This window comes from Lepidochelys kempii, chromosome 11 (assembly GCF_965140285.1).
Source record: "Lepidochelys kempii isolate rLepKem1 chromosome 11, rLepKem1.hap1, whole genome shotgun sequence".
Lineage (NCBI taxonomy): Eukaryota > Metazoa > Chordata > Testudines > Cheloniidae > Lepidochelys > Lepidochelys kempii.
The window spans coordinates 79,858,018-79,878,968 of record NC_136390.1 but is presented as its reverse complement, the minus strand read 5'-3'; the positions used below and the strand labels follow the sequence as shown (position 1 = coordinate 79,878,968).

Here is a 20,951-nt window from a genome sequence, read left to right as displayed (position 1 = left end):
AGCTGGAGTTTGCATCAATTGTCAAGCCCCTATTTATCTACCATGAGAGAATTTAGGGTGTTGTGGTGTTTCTCTTGTGAACTGACTTCAGGGAACCTATGGCTGGCTAACTTTGCCTAGATACACAAAGTGCTACAAAGGCAAATCTAGATTGTATATTGCCCATACACCATGCTTTTGACTGTTGCTGTGACCTAAGAACCTCTTAATGCCAACTGGCAAAAAAATGCGGAGCGGTTACAGGAATTTCCTGCATCTGCCATGTACATTCCTGTTCACCAAAGAATGATCTCAAGTGAAAGCCGGAGTCATGCTGGTTATGAAAAGCATCAAGAAATGTATGTACAGATACTAGATAAGGAATCACGTGTAGATACTGAAAATATGTTCTTAAAGTCAGTATCAAGGTACTGGTCACAGCAAAGGTGAAAAACAGTTTTTCTGTCAGACAAGAGATGTTTATCCGGCTGCCAGTTTATGTGTCGACGGAGTATTGTCTCATTTCATAATGAGTCTTTATCACCAGTCTGAACTGCATGCAAATGAAAGACTGAGGGGTCTTCAAGAAGAGAAACTAACAGGAAGAGAAAAACAGCGTGTGTGCGGGAGAGAGAGAACCCTGTCTAGAGCTACACACCAGAGATTTGCTCCACTATATTTGGGAGGCAAAGACGACATGTTGGCATCCTTCACTGAGAAAGTAAAAGGCCAGTGACTTTGCTTCATGAAAAAAGGGGGCTCAGCCAGACTTGGTTGGAAACGCTGGAGAGAACTTTGGGTGTGATAAGCTTTTTTAGACAAAAGCTATCCCCGATAATGTCACGGCTAACCTGGTGGCTGAACTTTGTGACTTTGTCCTTACCCATAACTATTTCACATTTGGGGACAATGTATACCTTCAGATCAGCGGCACTGCTATGGGTACCCGCATGGCCCCACAGTATGCCAACATTTTTATGGCTGATTTAGAACAACGCTTCCTCAGCTCTCGTCCCCTAAAGCCCCTACTCTACTTGAGCTATATTGATGACATCTTCATCATCTGGACCCATGGAAAAGAAGCCCTTGAGGAATTCCACCATGATTTCAACAATTTCCATCCCACCACCAACCTCAGCCTGGTCCAGTCCACACAAGAGATCCACTTCCTGGACACTACAGTGCTAATAAACAATGGTCACATAAACACCACCCTATACCGGAAACCTACTGACCGCTATTCCTACCTGCATGCCTCCAGCTTTCACCCTGACCACACCACACGATCCATCGTCTACAGCCAAGCTCTGCGATACAACCGCATTTGCTCCAACCCCTCAGACAGAGACAAACACCTACAAGATCTCTGTCAAGCTTTCTTACAACTACAATACCCACCTGCAGAAGTAAAGAAACAGATTGATAGAGCCAGAAGAGTTCCCAGAAGTTACCTACTACAGGACAGGCCTAACAAAGAAAATAACAGAACGCCACTAGCCGTCACCTTCAGCCCCCAACTAAAACCCCTCCAACGCATTATTAAGGATCTACAACCTATCCTAAAGGATGACCCAACACTCTCACAAATCTTGGGAGACAGACCAGTCCTTGCCTACAGACAGCCCCGCAACCTGAAGCAAATACTCACCAACAACCACATACCACACAACAGAACCACTAACCCAGGAACCTATCCTTGCAACAAAGCCCGTTGCCAACTGTGTCCACATATCTATTCAGGGGACACCATCACAGGGCCTAATAACATCAGCCACACTATCAGAGGCTCGTTCACCTGCACATCCACCAATGTGATATATGCCATCATGTGCCAGCAATGCCCCTCTGCCATGTACATTGGTCAAACTGGACAGTCTCTACGTAAAAGAATAAATGGACACAAATCAGATGTCAAGAATTATAACATTCATAAACCAGTCGGAGAACACTTCAATCTCTCTGGTCACGCAATCACAGACATGAAGGTCGCTATCTTAAAACAAAAAAACTTCAAATCCAGACTCCAGCAAGAAACTGCTGAATTGGAATTCATTTGCAAATTGGATACTATTACTTTAGGCTTAAATAGAGACTGGGAGTGGCTAAGTCATTATGCAAGGTAGCCTGTTTCCTCTTGTTTTTTCCTAAAACACCCCCCCCAGATGTTCTGGTTTAACTTGGATTTAAACTTGGAGAGTGGTCAGTTTGGATGAGCTATTACCAGCAGGACAGTGAGTTTGTGTGTGTATGGGGGTGGGGGGGATGTGAGAAAACCTGGATTTGTGCAGGAAATAGCGTAACTTGATTATCATGCACATTGTGTAAAGAGTTGTCACTTTGGATGGGCTATCACCAGCAGGAGAGTGAATTTGTGTGGGGGGGTGGAGGGTGAGAAAACCTGGATTTGTGCTGGAAATGGCCCACCTGATGATCACTTTAGATAAGCTATTACCAGCAGGACAGTGGGGTGGGAGGAGGTATTGTTTCATATTCTCTGTGTATATATAAAGTCTGCTGCAGTTTCCACAATATCCATCCGATGAAGTGAGCTGTAGCTCACGAAAGCTCATGCTCAAATAAATTGGTTAGTCTCTAAGGTGCCACAAGTCCTCCTGTTCTTTTTGAGAATACAGACTAACACGGCTGTTACTCTGAAACCTGTAATTAGACAAAAGAGTAACTCGTTAGTTCTGTCTAGTCTTTAAAAAGCGCGTTATGATTTGTTTTATATGTAACCCTTTGTTTCCAGTACTCTTACTCACCATCACTTGAGTCTCAAGTCTTTGATAATAAACGTAGTCTTGTTTTCCACTACAAATATATCTCAGTGCTGGTGTGTTAAGCAAAGTTCTGGTCCTGAGTTGAAGCTCACTTATTGGCATGTCCTGTTCCTTTGGGACCAGCAGGCCTGGTCATTCGGTGAGCGTGTGGTGGATAAGGAACTGGACACGGCAGGGAATGCGCCATGTATTCAGGCATTGGCACATGCCTATCACTACCTGTATAGAGAGCGAGGCCTGGAAGGCTGGGCTGTGCTGGCAGAGGCTGGTGGTTTCAGGGCACTGAGCCCTGGCAGGCACAGACAAGACTGCTTCACGCAAAAGGCAGAGGGTGGAGAGGTTTCAGAGTAGCAGCCATGTTAGTCTGTATCCACAGAAAGAAAAGGAGGACTTGTGGCACCTTAGAGACTAACATTTATTTGAGCATAAGCTTTCGTGAGCTACAGCTCACTTCATCGGATGCATGCAGTGGAAAACCACTGAATGCATCCGATGAAGTGAGCTGTAGCTCACAAAAGCTTATGCTCCTTTTCTTTTTTTAGATGGGGGAGAGGCCTACCAACCTGGGAAGCGTCCACAGCTGCTGCCCTTGCTTTCTGCATATCCAGCATCCTTGCCTTGTGTATTTTCCACAAGGTCTGCTACAAATCCATGCCAGAAGACAACCCGGACCCTTTGTTTCAGGAGTCTGTTCCACTGACCTGGCTAGTCAAGGAGCAAAGATCTGGCAAACGTGTCAAATCTGCCTTCACGCTACTGTTCCCCATGTATGTTATATTACAGCATTTGATTTTAAGTTCAAGGAAAAGGAGATCAACAGTGGGGAGGAGACATGAATTTCATTATTCTTGTTGTTATTTCTTTCTTTGTATCACTGTTGCGTAGGGGCTCTCGTCCTGGACCAGGCCACCCACTGTGCTGGGCCCTGCACCAGTGCAGAACAAAGAGACAGTCCCTGTCCCAAGATGTGCACAATCTTTATGTAAGACAAGAGACAACACATGGATACAGACAGATTGGAAGCAACAGACAATCCCATCTAACTAGGCCAGAGAGGCCGAGCGTGGGGGAAGGAACGCACCAGCAGAGTGACTTGTGTGATGCCACCAAATGCACATTAGCGCCACTGTTCTTTGGCGGGGAGGCAAATGGGCGGGGGGGGGGGATCAGCTATCTGGAAAGACAAGGGGAGTGAGGGGGACAGGGCAGTGAGGGGGGAGGAGGGTCGGGGTGGAGTGAAGGGGGAGGCTGCGGGGCGGGGTGGGGTGGGGGGCCTGCACACATGCAGAGGGCAGCAACTCTGATAGGATGGCCCACCGCCCTGTTCCCAGCTCTCCCGAGGCTTCCGCGGCCACAGGACTGGCTGGGGCTGGGACCGTCTGGGGATGATGTAAGAGGCTCCAGCTCCGTAGCAAATATGAGGCCTGCATGGCGGGAAATACGCCCTCTGATTGGCCGCCTGCCCCACTGCCCTGCCTCCTGGAGTAGAGCAACCAATCAGAGCTGCTGTAGGAAGAGTTCTCTCTCCCCCTCGCAACCCAAAGCCATTCTCACAGGAGGGGAGGGGGGAAGCGAAGAGCCAGCAGCTCAGGGCAGCCCCACTTCCCCCCCCTCCTGTGAGCAATGGGGATGGGATGGGTCTTGTGCTCCTCCCCCATCCTCCTGCACACTGCCTGGTGGGGCAGAGGGGGGCAAAGAGTCCCTGGAGCTGCCCCCATCCTCTGTCCTGAAGGGGGAGAGGGATCTCTAATGCATCACAGGCTGGGGGGGAAGAACCCCAGGAGGAGCACGGGGGGGTAGGGGGCAGGATTAATTTCTGGGCAGGCAATGGATAGACATGGGGTGAGAGTTCCTGCAGCAGAGCCAGAATCCCCCCCGCCAACACATCCACGGTCGCCCCTGTCCCAGGGGTGGGCCAGGGGAGCTCAGCAATCCAGGCAGAAGGGTAAATGTTAGGCTGGGGCACCCGTAACAGCTGCCAAGGGGTGGAGGTCTGTGTAAGGAAACAGTCGAGTCACTGTTAACTGTTGTTTAAATGTTGCTTCGGCGACACTCCAAACCCTGCTGACACGGTTCTGGGTCGTTCCCCCTTTGCATGAGGCTGACTGGGAGCTGCGACGAACAGGCCCACGCAGCCCTTTGCACACAGCAGTCCTGAGGTGTAACGCGGGGTAAAGCTTTCAGAGGAGCCAGACCGTGGCCTGGGCTGCCTCCTAGAGTTCAGCTGCGAGGAGGAAAGGGGCCCCGGGGGGCAAGAGTTTGTCCCCAGCACTTGAGGCAGACCAGGGACTGCCGCGAGTTACACCGCCAGGTGTCCGCAACACACGTCCACCGGCTCCCACGCAGGGCACTTCCTCTGGGAAACTGGCAGGGACACTGTGCAGCAGGGGTGGCTTTTCACACCCAGTCCTGGCACTTGTCTCACCCTAGTGTGTTACTCGTTCACATGCTCGGTCTTCAACAGCCTCTCCCTCAGCGCCCCAGCAGAAAGGCTCGACCCAGCAAACGCAGCCCTGGATGTGGTGCAGAGTCCTGTCTGCACCAACACGCTAGGCACTGCTCCCCCAGCAGTCGCTCCGCTGAGCCCATTCCAGCTTCCAGGCTGCTCCGGAAAGAGCCGGTGCCGTAATGAAGACAGAGGGCAACAAGGAGCCCTGAGGTTTAAACTCACCAGCGGAGTTGGTGTTATTCCCTTCGTTTACAAAGCAACTAGTTAGGTACAGACAAGCAAATACTGTAGAAAGGAGGCAAAAGAGCTGGCTGCATTTCAAATGCTTGCAACCATCACGATCAGCTATTCCCAGCAATCACGCCTCCCCCAGGGGCAGCTGCCTGGATTGGAGGAGCCCACTTCTGTCAGTGGTAGCCGCAGCCCGCCCAATGATTTACACTCTGAAAGCCGGGCCTGAACTGGCCAGTTACACAACCCAAGCACCAAGCACTTTGCTACAGCTCTTCACATTTTCAGGTCTTGCTAAGAATGGCTTGCCCGGGCGGCAGTCTGTTCTCATCCCAGGCCGCAGCCCTGGATCCAATCAAACCACAACACAGATAACAGTGAGTTTCTTACCAGACCACCTCCAACAATGGCTACTTTCCCCTTCTGAGTGTCAGTGGAGTTCATGACTGCAACAATCTCACTGCAGCATGGTTTTTGTGGTCTTCTGTCCCCTGAGAGAGGAGTGACGCTGCTCACACAGCCGGGCTGCATTTGCCAGTGAGCAAACAGAGGGGAGGGGAAGCAGGCAGTCTAGTCATGCTCTGATTCACCTTCCTTGGTTAATATTCAGGTTTTTCTCCAACCTCAAACTCATCACTGGATCAGCTCTGACCATATGACAAGGCCAGATCCAGGCAGAGGGCCCAGCTCGGCTCAGGTACCTGGGGGAGAGGGGGTGCTATTTACAGCGGGGGGTTGCAAACACAAAGGTATCTTTCAAATTTCCAAGAGTCCATTGCGTGACTGCTGTGCCGCATCTGTCACCCCCCCCCCACCCCCGCCGGGTGAGGTGTCCTGTCCCGTCTAGCGGCACCGAGACCAGAGAGAGACGGAGACAGAGAGTTAAATGAGTCTGGCTCTACAGATTTAGCTAGCAGCCAGTGGGCTTTTAGCCCCTGCCCCAGCCTGGAGCCTCCTCCCACACTCCGAACCCCTCACCTCCCCCAGTCTGGAGCCCCCTCCTGCAACCCAACCCCTCATCCTCGGCCCCACCCCAGAGCCCGCACCCCCAGCCAGGGCCCTCACCCCCTCCCGCACTTCAACCCCCTGCTACAGCCTGGAGCCCTCTCCCACACTCTATACACCTTGCCCCTCCCCAGCCTGGAGCACCCTCCTGCACCCCAAACCCCTCATCCCTGACCCCACTCCAGAGCCCACACCCCATACCCCTGCCCCATCCCGCAACCCCCTCCCACACTCCAACTCTCTTGGCCCCGCCCCCCCCAGCCCAAAGCCCCCTCCTGCACCCCAAACCCCTCATCCCCGGCCCCGCCCCAGAGCCCACACCCCATTCCTCCTCCCACACCCCAACCCTCTGCCCCAGCCCAGAGCCCCCTCCCACACTCCGAATCCCTGGGCCCCAGCCCAGAGCCTCCTCCTGTGTGTACAATATTTAGCATGCTTTGGGATACAATGAATTGCTGTACTGACAAAACAGGCAAAATTTAAAAAATGTGCTAATTTGTGGAACTTGCCACAATATGCTTTGGCTAATGACATATAGGAATTATATATGGAGCTTAAGTTGTATTTACCCACATCAGGTATGTCTGTTTTCTAGTCTGTCTGTACAGAAGTTTAAGGCCATTGTGACGGGGTGCGACTCACCACTGCGGCGCCCCCTGCTGGGTGTCCGGGGGATCAGCTCTGCTAGCCAGTGCACCCTCTGCTGGTGGCATCTCGCCGCTGTCACTTCTGCTCCAGGGACCCACATCACTCCAGCACAGGGGCCTCCTCTTCATGACACAGCCCCTCCCGCACGCCACACTCTGTGCTCCCCCCTTCCGGGGGAATGGCAGTCCTCTGTCCAGCCACTTCCTCAGTGGCCAGTGCGTGGGGGACGGGGACCCAGGCCCGCCTACTACTCCAGGTCCCAGCCCAGGGACCCTGTAGGTGGCAGCCATGTGCTGCCTCCCTGTAGCGGGGCAGTTACCCCACTCCTGAAAAGGTAGGCTGATTGGGAAGGCAGCCACAGCTGGGGCCACGCCCAATTAGGAGACAGCTGGCCCTATAAAAGGGCTGTGAGCCAGGACCTGGGTCAGTCTCTCTCTCTCTCTCTCTCTCTGGAGAGAGATGGACCTAGTTGCCTGAAGGAGCAAAGGGTACCGTGGCCAAAGCAGTGCTGGGGACCTCCCAAGCTGCGGCCTGACAGGAACGCCTAGAGAGCTACTGGGCTGCAGAGAAAGGCAGCAGGTCCAAACCCCCCCCCCCCTTGCCAATGATGAGTGGCCACTACACTGCAGTCTGCCCCAGTGAACAGGGGCATGATGATGACTGGCAGTAACCAGTGAGGGGGGCTTATAGGGCTGGGGGTTCCCCTGGGACAGGAGACCCAGAGAGTGGGGATACTGCTGCGGCAGAACATCAGGGTAAGGGGCACTGGGAGGGACACGGGGTGCCTGAGGCAGGTGAGCCACATGGCCAGCAGAGGGGGCTCTGAGCTGGAATCGAGTTAATTCCCAGGGTAACCAGCAGGAGGCGCTGCATGGTGAGTCTCACTTCGCTACAGTCCCTTCCAACCTCTCAGTCTACTTCCCTGGGCCTCTTCCTGCAGCCCCAGCACCTTCTCTGCCCTTGTCTCAGGGCCTCAGCACACCAGCAGTCAGCCAGCAGCTCGCTCCCCGGATCCTGCCCAGGGTGCTGGCTTTCTTCCTCCTGCCAGGCAGCCAGTCCTCCCTCCCTTGAGCTCCAGGGAGCAACAGAAGCTGCTCTGCCCTGCAGCCCTCCTGATATAGGTCAACCCCACCCTGACTGGCTGCTCCCTGCAGCCCCTCTCTGATTGGATGCCTCTTGTGCAGCCTCCCTAGGGCTCTATTAACCCCTTATGGGCCAGTGTGGGGCAGATGCCCCATCACAACCATGTCAGAATCAAGGCCGCTGTTACCATGATAGTACCTAGATTAGGATCAAATGACTGTTGAATTGCAGTCTAGTGCAGTGTTTCCCATCCGGTGTGCCACGGCACGCTGGTGTGCCGCCAGACATGTAGGGGGGTGCCGCAAAATTCTGGAAAAATCACTTGGGAGGTAAAAAGATTCTGATTTATTTTAAGTAGTGTCACAACCAAATCACATTTTGTGCCATTGCTCTGTGGATGTACCTGTGTGAGGCAGACGTTGCATCACGCTATGCTCTAAATGACCTTGCTCTTCGTCTGGTATCCCGTAGTAGCCCTGGTTTCTTATTGGCCCTTAAGGTGCAGTGGTGAATTTTCAATTGAAGACTCAAAAATGGACAAATATTTGAAGAAAAGAAATTCTGGCGCCTCCACATTTACTTTTGCCGATGAAGCTGAACCTAGAAAGCCGATCAGCTCTTCAGTGGCTGGTGGGAGGTGCTTAGGGGAGAGGACTGAGGGTATGTCTACACTACGAAATTAGGTCGAATTTATAGAAGTCGGTTTTTTAGAAATCGGTTTTATATAGTCGAGTGTGTGTGTCCCCACAGAAAATGCTCTAAGCGCATTAACTCGGCGGAGCGCTTCCACAGTACCAAGGCTAGAGTCGACTTCCGGAGCGTTGCACTGTGGGTAGTTACCCCACAGTTCCCGCAGTCTCCGCTGCCCACTGGAATTCTGGGTTGAGATCCCAATGCCTGATGGGGTTAAAACATTGTCGCGGGTGGTTCTGGGTACATATCGTCAGGCCCCCGTTCCCTCCCTCCTTCCATGAAAGCAGCAGCAGACAATCGTTTTGCGCCTTTTTTCTTGAGTTACCTGTGCAGACGCCATACCATGGCAAGCATGGAGCCCGCTCAGGTAACCGTCACCCTATGTCTCCTGGGTGCTGGCAGACGCGGTACAGCATTGCTACACAGCAGCAGCAACCCCTTGCCTTGTGGCAGCAGACGGTGCAATAGGACTGGTAGCCGTCATCGTCGTGTCCGAGGTGCTCCTGGCCACACATGGGTGCAGGGACTACATTAGAAGTGACTTGACCAGGTCATTCTCTTTAGTCCTGCAGTCAGTCCTATTGAACCATCTTATGGTGAGCAGGCAGGCGATACGGATTGCTAGCAGTCCTATTGTACAATCTTCTGCCGAGCAGCCATGAGATGTGGATGGCATGCAGTCCTTCTGCACCGTCTGCTGCCAGCCAAAGATGTAAAAGATAGATGGAGTGTATCAATACAAGAAATAGACCAGATTTGTTTTGTACTCATTTGCTTCCCCCCCTCCCCCCCGTCTAGGGGACTCATTCCTCGAGGTCACACTGCAGTCACTCACAGAGAAGGTGCAGCGAGGTAAATCTAGCCATGTATCAATCAGAGGCCAGACCAACCTGCTTGTTCCAATAAGAACAATTACTTAGGTGCACCATTTCTTATTGGAACCCTCCGTGAAGTCCTGCCTGAAATACTCCTTGATGTAAAGCCACCCCCTTTGTTGATTTTAATTCCCTGTAAACCAACCCTGTAAGCCATGTCGTCAGTCGCCCCTCCCTCCATCAGAGCAACTGCAGACAATCGTTCTGCGCCTTTTTTCTGTGCGGACGCCATACCAAGGCAAGCATGGAGGCCGCTCAGCTCACTTTGGCAATTAGGAGCACATCAAACACCACACGCATTATCCAGCAGTATATGCAGCACCAGAACCTGGCAGAGCGATACCGGGTGAGGAGGCGACGTCAGCGCGGTCCCGTGAGTGATCAGGACATGGACACAGATTTCTCTGAAAGCATGGGCCCTGCCAATGCATGCATCATGGTGCTAATGGGGCAGGTTCATGCTGTGGAATGCCGATTCTTGGCTCAGGAAACAAGCACAGACTGGTGGGACCACATAGTGTTGCAGGTCTGGGATGATTCCCAGTGGCTGTGAAACTTTCGCATGCGTAAGGGCACTTTCATGGAACTTTGTGACTTGCTTTCCCCTGCCCTGAAGCGCATGAATACCAAGATGAGAGTAGCCCTCACAGTTGAGAAGTGAGTGGCGATAGCCCTGTGGAAGCTTGCAACGCCAGACGGCTACCGGTCAGTTGGGAATCAATTTGGAGTGGGCAAATCTACTGTGGGGGCTGCTGTGATGCAAGTAGCCCACGCAATCAAAGATTTCCTCCTTCCTTAGAGGTTTTTAAGGTCAGGCTTGACAAAGCCCTGGCTGGGATGATTTAACTGGGAATTGGTCCTGCTTTGAGCAGGGGGTTGGACTAGATGACCTACTGGGGTCCCTTCCAACCCTGATATTCTATGATTCTATGATCTGCTGATATCAAGGGTAGTGACCCTGGGAAATATGCAGGTCATAGCAGATGGCTTTGCTGCAATGGCATTCCCTAACTCTGGTGGGGCCATAGACGGAACCCATATCCCTATCTTGGCACCGGAGCATCAAGCCGACGAGTACATAAACTGCAATAGTGCTGCAAGCTCTGGTGGATCACAAGGGACGTTTCACCAACATCAACGTGGGATGGCCGGGAAAGGTACATGACGCTCACATCTTCAGGAACTCTGGTCTGTTTCAAAAGCTGCAGGAAGGGACTTTAATTCCCTTGTTTAATTGTTTGAACGCCAGCAAACATACACTGCAATGCTTTGTTCTTCAATGATTCCCGAGTACGTGTTACTGGCCTGGAGTGGTAAAGTGTCCTACCATGGAGGACGCAATAAGGCTGCCCTCCCCAGAAACCTTTCGCAAAGGCTTTGGGAGTACATCCAGGAGAGCCGCGAATGCCAGGGCAAATTAATCCTTTCACATGCTTGCTTTTAAACCATGTATAGTATCTTAAAAGGTACACTCACTGGAGGTCCCTTCTCCGCCTGCTGGGTCCAGGAGGCAGCCTTGGGTGGGTTCGGGGGGTACTGGCTCCAGGTCCAGGGTGAGAAACAGTTCCTGGCTGTCGGGAACACCGGTTTCTCCACTTGCTTGCTGTGACTTATCTACAACCTCATCATCATCTTCTTCTTCTTCGTCCCCAAAACCTGCTTCCGTGTTGCCTCCATCTCCACTGAAGGAGTCAAACAACACAGCTGGGGTAGTGGTGGCTGAACCCCCTAAAATGGCGTGCAGCTCATCATAGAAGCGGCATGTTTGGGGCTCTGACCCGGAGCGGCCGTTCGCCTCTCTGGTTTTCTGGTAGGCTTGCCTCAGCTCCTTAAGTTTCACGCAGCACTGCTTCGGGTCCCTGTTATGGCCTCTGTCCTTCATGCCCTGGGAGATTTTGACAAAGGTTTTGGCATTTCGAAAACTGGAATGGAGTTCTGATAGCACGGATTCCTCTCCCCATACAGCGATCAGATCCCGTACCTCCCGTTCGGTCCATGCTGGAGCTCTTTTGCGATTCTGGGACTCCATCATGGTCACCTCTGCTGATGAGCTCTGCATGGTCACCTGCAGCTTGCCACGCTGGCCAAACAGGAAATGAGATTCAAAAGTTCGCAGTTCTTTTCCTGTCTACCTGGCCAGTGCATCTGAGTTGAGAGTGCTGTCCAGAGCGGTCACAATGGAGCGCTCTGGGATAGCTCCCGGAGGCCAATACCGTCGAATTGTGTCCACAGTACCCCAAATTCGACCCGGCAAGGCCGATTTAAGCGCTAATCCACTTGTCAGCGGTGGAGTAAGGAAATTGATTTTAAGAGCCCTTTAAGTCGAAATGAAGGGCTTCATCGTGTGGACGGGTGCAGGTTTACATCAATTTAGCGCTGCTAAATTCGACCTAAAGTCCTAGTGTAGACCAGGGCTGAGAGGAGCAAGTTAAAGGGGATGGGGGGCGCAATGGAGTGGGATTGGGGCTCAGGGCAGAGCCAGGGTCAAGCACTCACTAGGAAAAGCAAAAGCCCAGGCCTATGACCCACCCATTCTGCACAAGCCCTACAATATGGTCCATGCGTCTCTAGACTTTCCGTTTTCATCTCCTCATCACATATCCTCCGCTTCTGTGTGATGTCAGAAGAGTGTCTCCAAACAACAGTAAACCAGAACTGCAAATGATGAAATGCCCTTTCGATAGTGTGTGAAGAGATTTGGAATGCTGTGATTATCTGTGTAGGTGCAGTTCAGCTCTCTTCACTTGGAATTTGTGATGAACTGACCGTATCCCTGTTCTACCTTTTGAGAGTGCAGTTAGTAAAAATAATATTGCGCTTATGAATGATACTTCTTCAGGGGAAGCCGATGGTTCTCACCTGGGAACCATGTGTCAGGATACTAGGGCAGGGCAGGGTAAACCCCTTTAAGGCCCTGCCAAAATGCTGGCTGCAGCCTGCTCTCTGGCCAGGAGGCCAGGTGTAGAAATACAGGTACTCAGCAGGGAGCCCAGCTGCAAGCCGTAAGGAGGGCTGGCTCAGAGGAACATGCTGAGCTAAGTAGTGACAGCTGGGCTGAGGCAGGAGAGGGCATAAAAGCCCTGGGCAAACCTCAGTGGGGGGCTAACCTGGGAGGAGACAGGAGGGTGGTATCACTGTCTCCTCACCAAAGAAGGAAGCCTTAAAAGCCAGGAGACCCTGGGGAGGGTCTATGGGGCACTAGCTGTTGTGGGATCTGGGAACTGCATAAACACTGTAAATAAAGACACTTGGGTGATCCAGCAAAAGAAGTCATGGAAGATTCTTTATTATACCAGCCTAAACACAGGGCACAGGCTCAAGAGGGAGAAACCCCCAAGAGTTGTACTCCTCTATCAGGGAAAGGACCTCTTCCAAGAGCCAGAGCACTGTTTCCAGTGAGATGCACATGGAAGGGTGACAGGAACCCAGCCAATATAGCCCAGATGACCCGAGTGCAGGTGTGTCTCACAGCCACATCACCTTCACAATCTGTATAAAGGTTATGCAATATGTCTGTTGCATCTCTGGGTTTTCTGTTTTCAAACCGATTCTGTTACTTACATCCTTCTCGGTGGAGAATGTCTAGTCAGAACAGTATCTCCAAATAATGGTAAGTCAGACTTAAAAATGAGACCCTTTTTTTAAAATTGTGCAATAAAAGATGTGGACTACATGTATGCAGAGCTTGACTTATGTTTGAAGATTACTGCATATGAATGCAGTGATTCAAACCATAGCTAAGATGAATGCTCGTCAATGGCTCTAGCAGGGGAGAGTAGCTATAAGACAACAGTTCGGGAACATTGGCCTCCAATATCCAGAGCACAGACTTCTGAATGATGCACTGAGAAGGATCACAGGAACATCACCTAAAAGGGCAGTTCATTCAATATAGTCCTAATAGCCCAAGGGCCAATATGTGCTGTGGGCAGATCACCCTAAGCGGTTGGATAGGTTCTATTGCTTTAGTCAAGGGAAAGTCTGGGCTCTCCGGTTGTCATCCTAAGAAGTCCTATGATGCTGCAGAATTAGATAGAACCAGCTAAGATAATCTGTGATGTGGTGCTCACGCTTCTTTTCATATCCGTGATGTGTAATCTCTGAACACCAAGGCAATGTCCATCTACACGTTTCTTTTCCACCTCCTTCTATAAACCATTAATAAGCATTGTGTCCATGTCACTAGTTATCTTTTGGAGACTGTCCTGTAGACAGAAATGTTTTGAGAAACACAAATCTAGAGTGACTTGTCAATACAGTGATAAAGTTGTTGAGTTATTTAGTCCTGGGAAGCTTACCACACTCTGTCACCATGTCAGGTATGGAGTCTAATTTGTGGAATATTTATTCTATTTGGTGAAATGAAGACGACACTGGATGGCCATGTAGGCCAAATGTGCTGATTTGTGGCATTGTTTAAAACTATTAGTGATGCGTCTGCAGAAGAATTGGGGTCCAGAAATTCACAATCAACATAGGTGGCAGATACAGTAAAAGTTTTACTGTGGTTGTGCATGTTTTGAATAAACTAGAAACCTGCTTTGTTTCCCGTGGTAAACCCATGGTTGGCCCTACTCTGTCTATGTTTGCAGATAGACCGGAACAAAGTCCGTTCCGAATGCTTGTAGCGTTAGTTAGAAATTGTAGTGAAGTCAGTGAAAAGATAAGGGGAGGGAAAGGTTACCCAAGCAATCTAAGGGGCGTTATATCTGTTACTGAAAATCCCCTGGGTAGACGCCTCATGAACAAGGTGCCTCTGTGGAGATACGATTAGAGTACAGTTCATTTTTCATCTGGAATTACATTTTCAAAAATAGGTGCCAGAGTTTCCCACAAGCAGGCAGCTGCACACCTAAGCGACCCTTACTGCAGACCTAAAATGCATTGGAAAATGTGGCCCTGCCTACGAAGTCTTTTTCTTCCCAAATGATGTAGGTCCTTCTAACTGTGCCAAATTTAGCTTCCCAAATATTGAAGGCAGTTCAGGGTAAGATGGACTAAACACCCCATTTGCAGATTGCCTCCCACTGTAGCTTCCCTCCTTGTAGCAGGGTGCTGGTGCAAAAGCACCTAATTAGCCCTGGCCCAGTCAGCTCCAATCAGGGGAAACAGATCGGGGCTGATGGAAAAGGCCTGATGCCAGACTGAGGATTGGCAACGCCTGCTGGCCTGACAAGCCAGGGGCTATAAAGGCTGGGAGGGAGGCAGGGGCCAGCCAGGGAGGGAACTGGAGGTCTCCTAGCTGAAGGCTGACCCTGCCTGTAAAGGAGGTGACTAATCCTGTAAAGCTTGTATATCGATGGACACTGGTGGTGGGACAACCTTAAGTAAATAACGACATGGGTGTTGCACAACCCTGAAGCCTCTCGGAGCCTTATTGGGGGCAGCAAGTGGGTCCCAGGAAGAGGGGCGGGTCATGGACCCTGTTACACGTGGGGGCTTGTCTGGGATCCTTTGCCAGAGACACCGTTTGGCGACCCGGAGATGGAGGGAACTCTGCAGTGGCTCACAGAGCAACATGGGGAGATGCAGAAGACGCTGCAGGCCTTTCAGCATCCCACCGGCTGGAGCAGCAAGCTTTACTGGCTTGGCAGGCCGAGCAACAATGGGCTTGGCAGGACTTTATCAAAGAACAGGCCGTGGTGCACCAGCAGCTCCTGCAGAAACTGGTGCGTCCTGCGGGGGGAGATGGCACCTGGCCCCTGGGCCTCAGCCTCTGTAAGATGGCCTTGGCGAACGACCCAGACGCCTTTCTGGGTACCTTTGAGCAGGTGGCCCTGGGCGAGGGATAGGACAGGATAACCTTGGCCCTGCAGCTAGCCCCATATCTTGCTGGGGAGCCGCAAGCAGCGTATATGGCCCTGATGGATGCCCAGTCTAGACTATGGCATGGTGAAGGCAGCCATCTTGGACCGCCTGGGGCTTTTGTCGGAAAAATACCGGCAAAAGTTTCAGGCAGCCCGGTGGGCAGGGGGTGTGCGGCCCTGGGCCTTCGCCCAGAAATTGACAGACTGGGCGATGCGGTGGTTGAGGCCCGATGCCCAAACCGTGGGGCAGATCAAGGATCACCTGATCCATGAACAGTTTGTGCAGTGCCTCCCAGATAGCATGCGGGTCTGGGTGCAGCGACATCAGCCTGCCACCATAGAAGCCGCCGTCAAAAGGACGGAGGAATATGCAGAGGCAGACCTCCCCTCAAGGGAGCATTGGACCCTGTGAGACGCAGAGGGAGGCAAGAAACCCTGTGAGCACCCCGCTGGGAAGCCGGTAGACAAGCGACGGGAGGAGCACAAGGGAACCCCTGGCCGCCCAGGGCAGCTTGTGTGCTGGTGCAGTGGACAGCCGGGGCACAAGAGCTGTGACTGCCCTGTGATGGACTGTGGGGCCGCTGAATTCTGTGGTTGGACCAAGGTTGGGGGGGGGGCGGAGAAAGAGGTGTGGAATAGCCACCATCCCCATGCGGGTGGGGGGAGAGCCCCAGAGGGGTCTAGTGGATACAGCCTCAGCCCGCTCCCTCATACAGCGGGGCTTGGTGAAGCTGCATTGGCTTATCCCTGGAGAAAGGATGCTGGTGGAATGCATCCACGGGGATGGGAAGTATTGTTCCGCGGCCCAGGTACTCCCGGAGGTGCAGGGAAGGTTTGCCTGGAAGCGGGTGGGGGTAATGGATCCTGGGGTTGGATTGGAACCCTGCCCCAAAAGGGAAAGAAGGCACAGGGAGGAGACTAACAGAGAAAGCAAGAGAGAAGGACCTGGAGGGAGGGGGCCAGGCCCCTGGGGGGTGGACCCTGAGAAAAGGGAGTCTCCACAACCTCAAGGGGGAAAGGATAAGAACCCTAGACAACACTGCCAGGATACAGACCCTAAGGAAGTGACTGATGAAGGAACAGAAGTCTCAGGACGGGACCACTGAGGGGAGGGAATCCCCATGATAGAGGAAGAGCAGCTGAAGAAAGTTCAGAGGGTAGGAACCCAAAAGGAGGAGGCTCAAGATCCAATAGGCAGAGGCCCTGAACCAGAGACACAGGGCAGCCTCTGGCCAGTTGGTGCCGATCTGTCTCCCACACCAGGGAAGGAAAGAGAACATCCGGAGCGACCTGCCCAAGGTTGTGACTGGTGTGACAACCTCTGGGTGGAGGTGGACTTGTGGGGTGGCCCACCCCCTACCCAATGCACCTTTTGTGGGTGGGACATGCCAAAACCCCACAGGGTTGAGCCCGGGGACCACCCAGATGGGCAGGGAGGCCATCCCTGGAGTAAAACCCCAGGCCGAGAAAAGCGGGGCCGAGTAAGATCAGGCCCAGTATCTGCTTAATGGGGGAGATATGTAGCAGGGTGCTGGTGCAAAAGCACCTAATTAGCCCTGGCCCAGTCAGCTTCAATCAGGGGAAACAGATTGGGGCTGATGGAAAAGGCCTGATGCCAGACTGAGGATTAGTAATGCCTGCTGGCCTGAGAAGCCAAGGGCTATAAAGGCTGGGAGGGACGCAGGGGGCAGCCAGGGGGGAACTAGAGGCCTCTTAGCTGAAGGCCAACGCTGCCTGTAAAGGAGATGACTAAACCTGTCAAGCTTGTAAATAGATGGACACTGGTGGAGGGACAACCTTAAGTAAATAAAGACACAGGTGTTTCACAACCCTGAAACCTCGCTGAGCCTTACTGGGGAGAGTGAGCAGGCCCCGGGGAGAGTGAGCAGGCCCCAGGAAGAGGGGGGGATTGTGAACCCTGTTACACTCCTCTTTGTAACAGCTCTGGAAGGACTTGAATTTCACAGATTACCTTCCTGGAGGACTTTGTCATCTCACTTAGTCATAAATTGTAGATACTTGTCTCAAGTCAAAAACAGTTCTGTAGGTACCTTGCTGTGATGTTCCATTTTTATTTCATTGTAACACTCGTAGAATGTGTCAACTCCAGTGTTGGAAAGCTGAATCAGTTAACCTCAGACCAGTCTCCTTCACAGGCATCAGATGGCTCCAGCATAAAAACAGGACAAAGCAATTTATTATCTACAGTTCAGAAATGCCCACCCTTATGGATACTCCTGGCCTAGGTCAAAGAAGCTCTCTGAAACCATCTTGGGCAAATTACAGAAAAACCAGAAGAAAAGGAACTGGAACAGCTGCAAAAAAGTGTGAAAAGCTACTTCCCATGGAAAAAAATATTTGAAAAATAAGGAGGAAAGGAAGAATAAATAAAAGGAAGGATCCATTATTCTGCACTGGACATAATTCAGAGCACAGAAGATAGTGAAGAAGAGAGAACTCAACCAAAACCTCAAAGTGAGTCTCTTCAAATGTCCCTGAGAAGACAATGGAAAGAGAGAGAGAGACAGGATGAACTCAAAATTGCAGGTTGCCATATGAGAATTGATGGACAAGGACAAAACCTTGACAATTCTCAAAATACAACTGAAGAAGATGAAATTCCTGCAGGTTCCAGGAGAATCCTCTTGAACTCTCAGAAAAGAATTTACCAGAATTGACCTTGACTGTATGGGTAAAAGTTTGTGGAATAATGAAACAAGTGGGGGAGAAATGCCTGGTCGACTTAAGCAACTTTCGTAATATTATCCAAGAAAAAACACTGGCTAACACCAGGTAGAACGAATCGCTGTATGTAGCCCTCCTGGGGAAGAAGGTTAGAACTTCAAGGAAGTGCCTTTGAGCAGGAGGCTGCAGCAAACCTGTCGTTTAGAAGAGAAATGGAAGGATCTGAGACCTGTTGGTGGACACAGCTATGCTGAGGAAAAAGGGAATTCTGGAGGCCTGAAATAAGATGCGTATTGCAAGGCTAATAAATGCCTGTTACTGAATGCTACACAGTTCTGTGCATTTATATTAAAGAACAAGAAATACAGCTTCTTTTGTGACTCCTGATCCACATCTGCACTCTCCTTCCCCCACCAGGCATGGCCACTGTCGGTATTCTAGTCCCTGAATCACCTAGGAAAGGAGGGGCTTGTTTATACAGACTTAGCCGTGGCAAGCTGGGCTGTAAATCTACCATGCAGTAGCCTGCTGTGTGGTAACTGGCTGTCTGGACCTTGCTACTGAGCACGAAAAATTCCGCATTGGACAGAAACCCTGTTGGTGGCCCAGACTCACTCTGCACTTCAGGCCTATGGGATTGGGGGGTGGGGGAGAAAGGGCTTTTTGTGAGTTTGGTTTTGATTTTTGAACAGTTGTGGCTGTGTTGTAGCTGGTTAGGGGGCTGGAACGACTGACAGGACACAGGTTAAATGGATGAACTCGGGGACACTGGTGAGGTGGCTGAAGGCAATGATACTGCTATGGGTTGGGTTCTACCTCCGTGAAACTGGGGAGGGGTGTAGCCTTTGCCCTTCATTTAAGCTAGTCGTAAGAAGCCATTGAGCGACTGCATGGAACCAGGGAGCTGGAACAACAGGGGTCTGCAGTCAGAACAGAGGCACATGGGAGGCCACTCAGGAATCTGAAGTAAGTGGGCAGAGGTACTTTTCCTGGGTACTGTTCCGGTAGATCTGGGGGGAAGAGTGAGAGAAAAGCAGGAGAAACACCACGAAAGGAGACAGAGAAAGCAGCGAGGAAGCACCAGACCCAGCCACCGAGACACTGGTAGCATGACCCTGAGGAAAAGTGAAGGGCGTGTCTACGCTGCGATTGGCAGCACGTGTAGCCATGGCTTGAGTAACAATAGCTGTGAAGCTATGGCAGCCCGGCCAGCTGCATGGACTAGCCCTGCCCGACCATGACCCTGGGTGCACACCTGAGTGGCTGCCACCTCCTGTCTGCTGTGGTTTCATTGCTATTGTTATTCACGCCAGCAACATCAAAGCAAGTTTGGTTGCCTACACCTGCTGCGATTACACCTCCTGACTGCAGAAGAGACGAGCCCTAAGAGCTTTTGGGTCAAGGGCTGACTAATAGAAGCTTAGAATTGTGAGCAAAGAAACTGTCTCCTGTTGTTTGCGTCCTCTTGTGTTCTAGGAATTTAGAACTTTATTCACATTCTTCGTGAATAACCAGGATTGCATCAAAGAAATAGCTGACTCTATCATCCATTGCTCCTCCTAATGGAACCGCCTCAGGGCCCCCAAAGGTTTGGTTAACTGCCCAGAGCCAGAAGAGGTAACAATGTTTTTGGGTTTTTTTTTTGCATTTCCACAGTTTTACACCATTCTGCCATCTCTCCCTTGGTTATCAGCTCCACTAATGTCACGTGACTATTTATACAGCAGATTCCTGTCAGCCAGAATCTGTTAGGAGCTCTCTAAAACTCATCTCCAGTGATGCTATGCTCCACGTGCATGGGTGACGCAGACAGTCCATGTCCACTCACCAGCCACCTGCAACAGAAAGAAATGGCTGTAAAGTGTATGATGCTAGCCCCTAGCATATGCTTAGTGTATCTATAAAATGATGGTGCCAAGGGCATGGGGCACAGGACCCTTGGCTAGAGAGGGAACTTTAGAGACAAAGGGGAAAATCCTTTTCAAAGGGTGTGGCCCAAATCTTCCCAGGCTGGATGCACAGAGGCAGGTGAACACTAGCAACTCACATGGACTTCACTGAGACTTACAGATGCCCCGCGGTGTTTCACTCTCAGAGACTAGTTCTTCTACCCTGCAGCACGCTGTCCAGCAACAGGGTTAGGAGTGTTCAACATGCCGTGATCTGTTTCGCTAACCCTCTCCTGGGCTGTGGTCCCAAGCTCAGATCCCACCGTGAGCAGTGTGGGATGAATGAAATGCAAACAGACCCCGTCCATCCCTGCCCTCACTACATTCCAAGGGGCAGCCTCTGCCTCTGGTACTTTGTTTACAAAGCATTTCCAAGCTGTAACGTCAGAGAAATAGCGCTGAAACAAATGCAAGTTTCAAATGAAAGCAACAACAGTGCCATGCGACAAACCCCTCAGCTACTGGGCCAAATTCTCTCACTGTAGTTGCCCATTGCCATGACATGATGATCCACCTGTGTCTTCAGATTCCTCCTCACGGCATGCTCAGACCGTGACACTCCCAAGGAACTGGCTGGCTAATAATGGCCAGGTTGAAAGGTCACTGAGGACTGTGCAAAAACAGTCTCCCCAGGGGAGATTTGGTCACAACCAAAAGCCAGCCCCAGCAGACTGTACTGCAATTGGCAATATCCCAGTCAAGAGAAGCTGTGGGAGAGCAGGGAACACACAGGGCAGAGGTGCACGGGGGAAGAAAGAGCTGAGCTG

General features: G+C 51.5%; 1 protein-coding gene across 2 annotated transcripts in view; it reads right to left on the bottom strand.

The window, feature by feature from the left end:
- Positions 1 to 5,972, bottom strand: part of KMO (kynurenine 3-monooxygenase) — a 45,946-nt gene extending 39,974 nt beyond the window's left edge. For both annotated transcript variants that reach the window (XM_073306961.2, XM_073306963.2), the window contains exon 1: positions 5,830 to 5,972. In XM_073306961.2, the coding sequence (XP_073163062.2) occupies positions 5,830 to 5,970 (141 nt within the window). In that variant the 5' untranslated portion in view covers positions 5,971 to 5,972. The remainder of the gene's footprint in view (positions 1 to 5,829) is intronic.
- Positions 5,973 to 20,951: the final 14,979 nt, after the last annotated feature.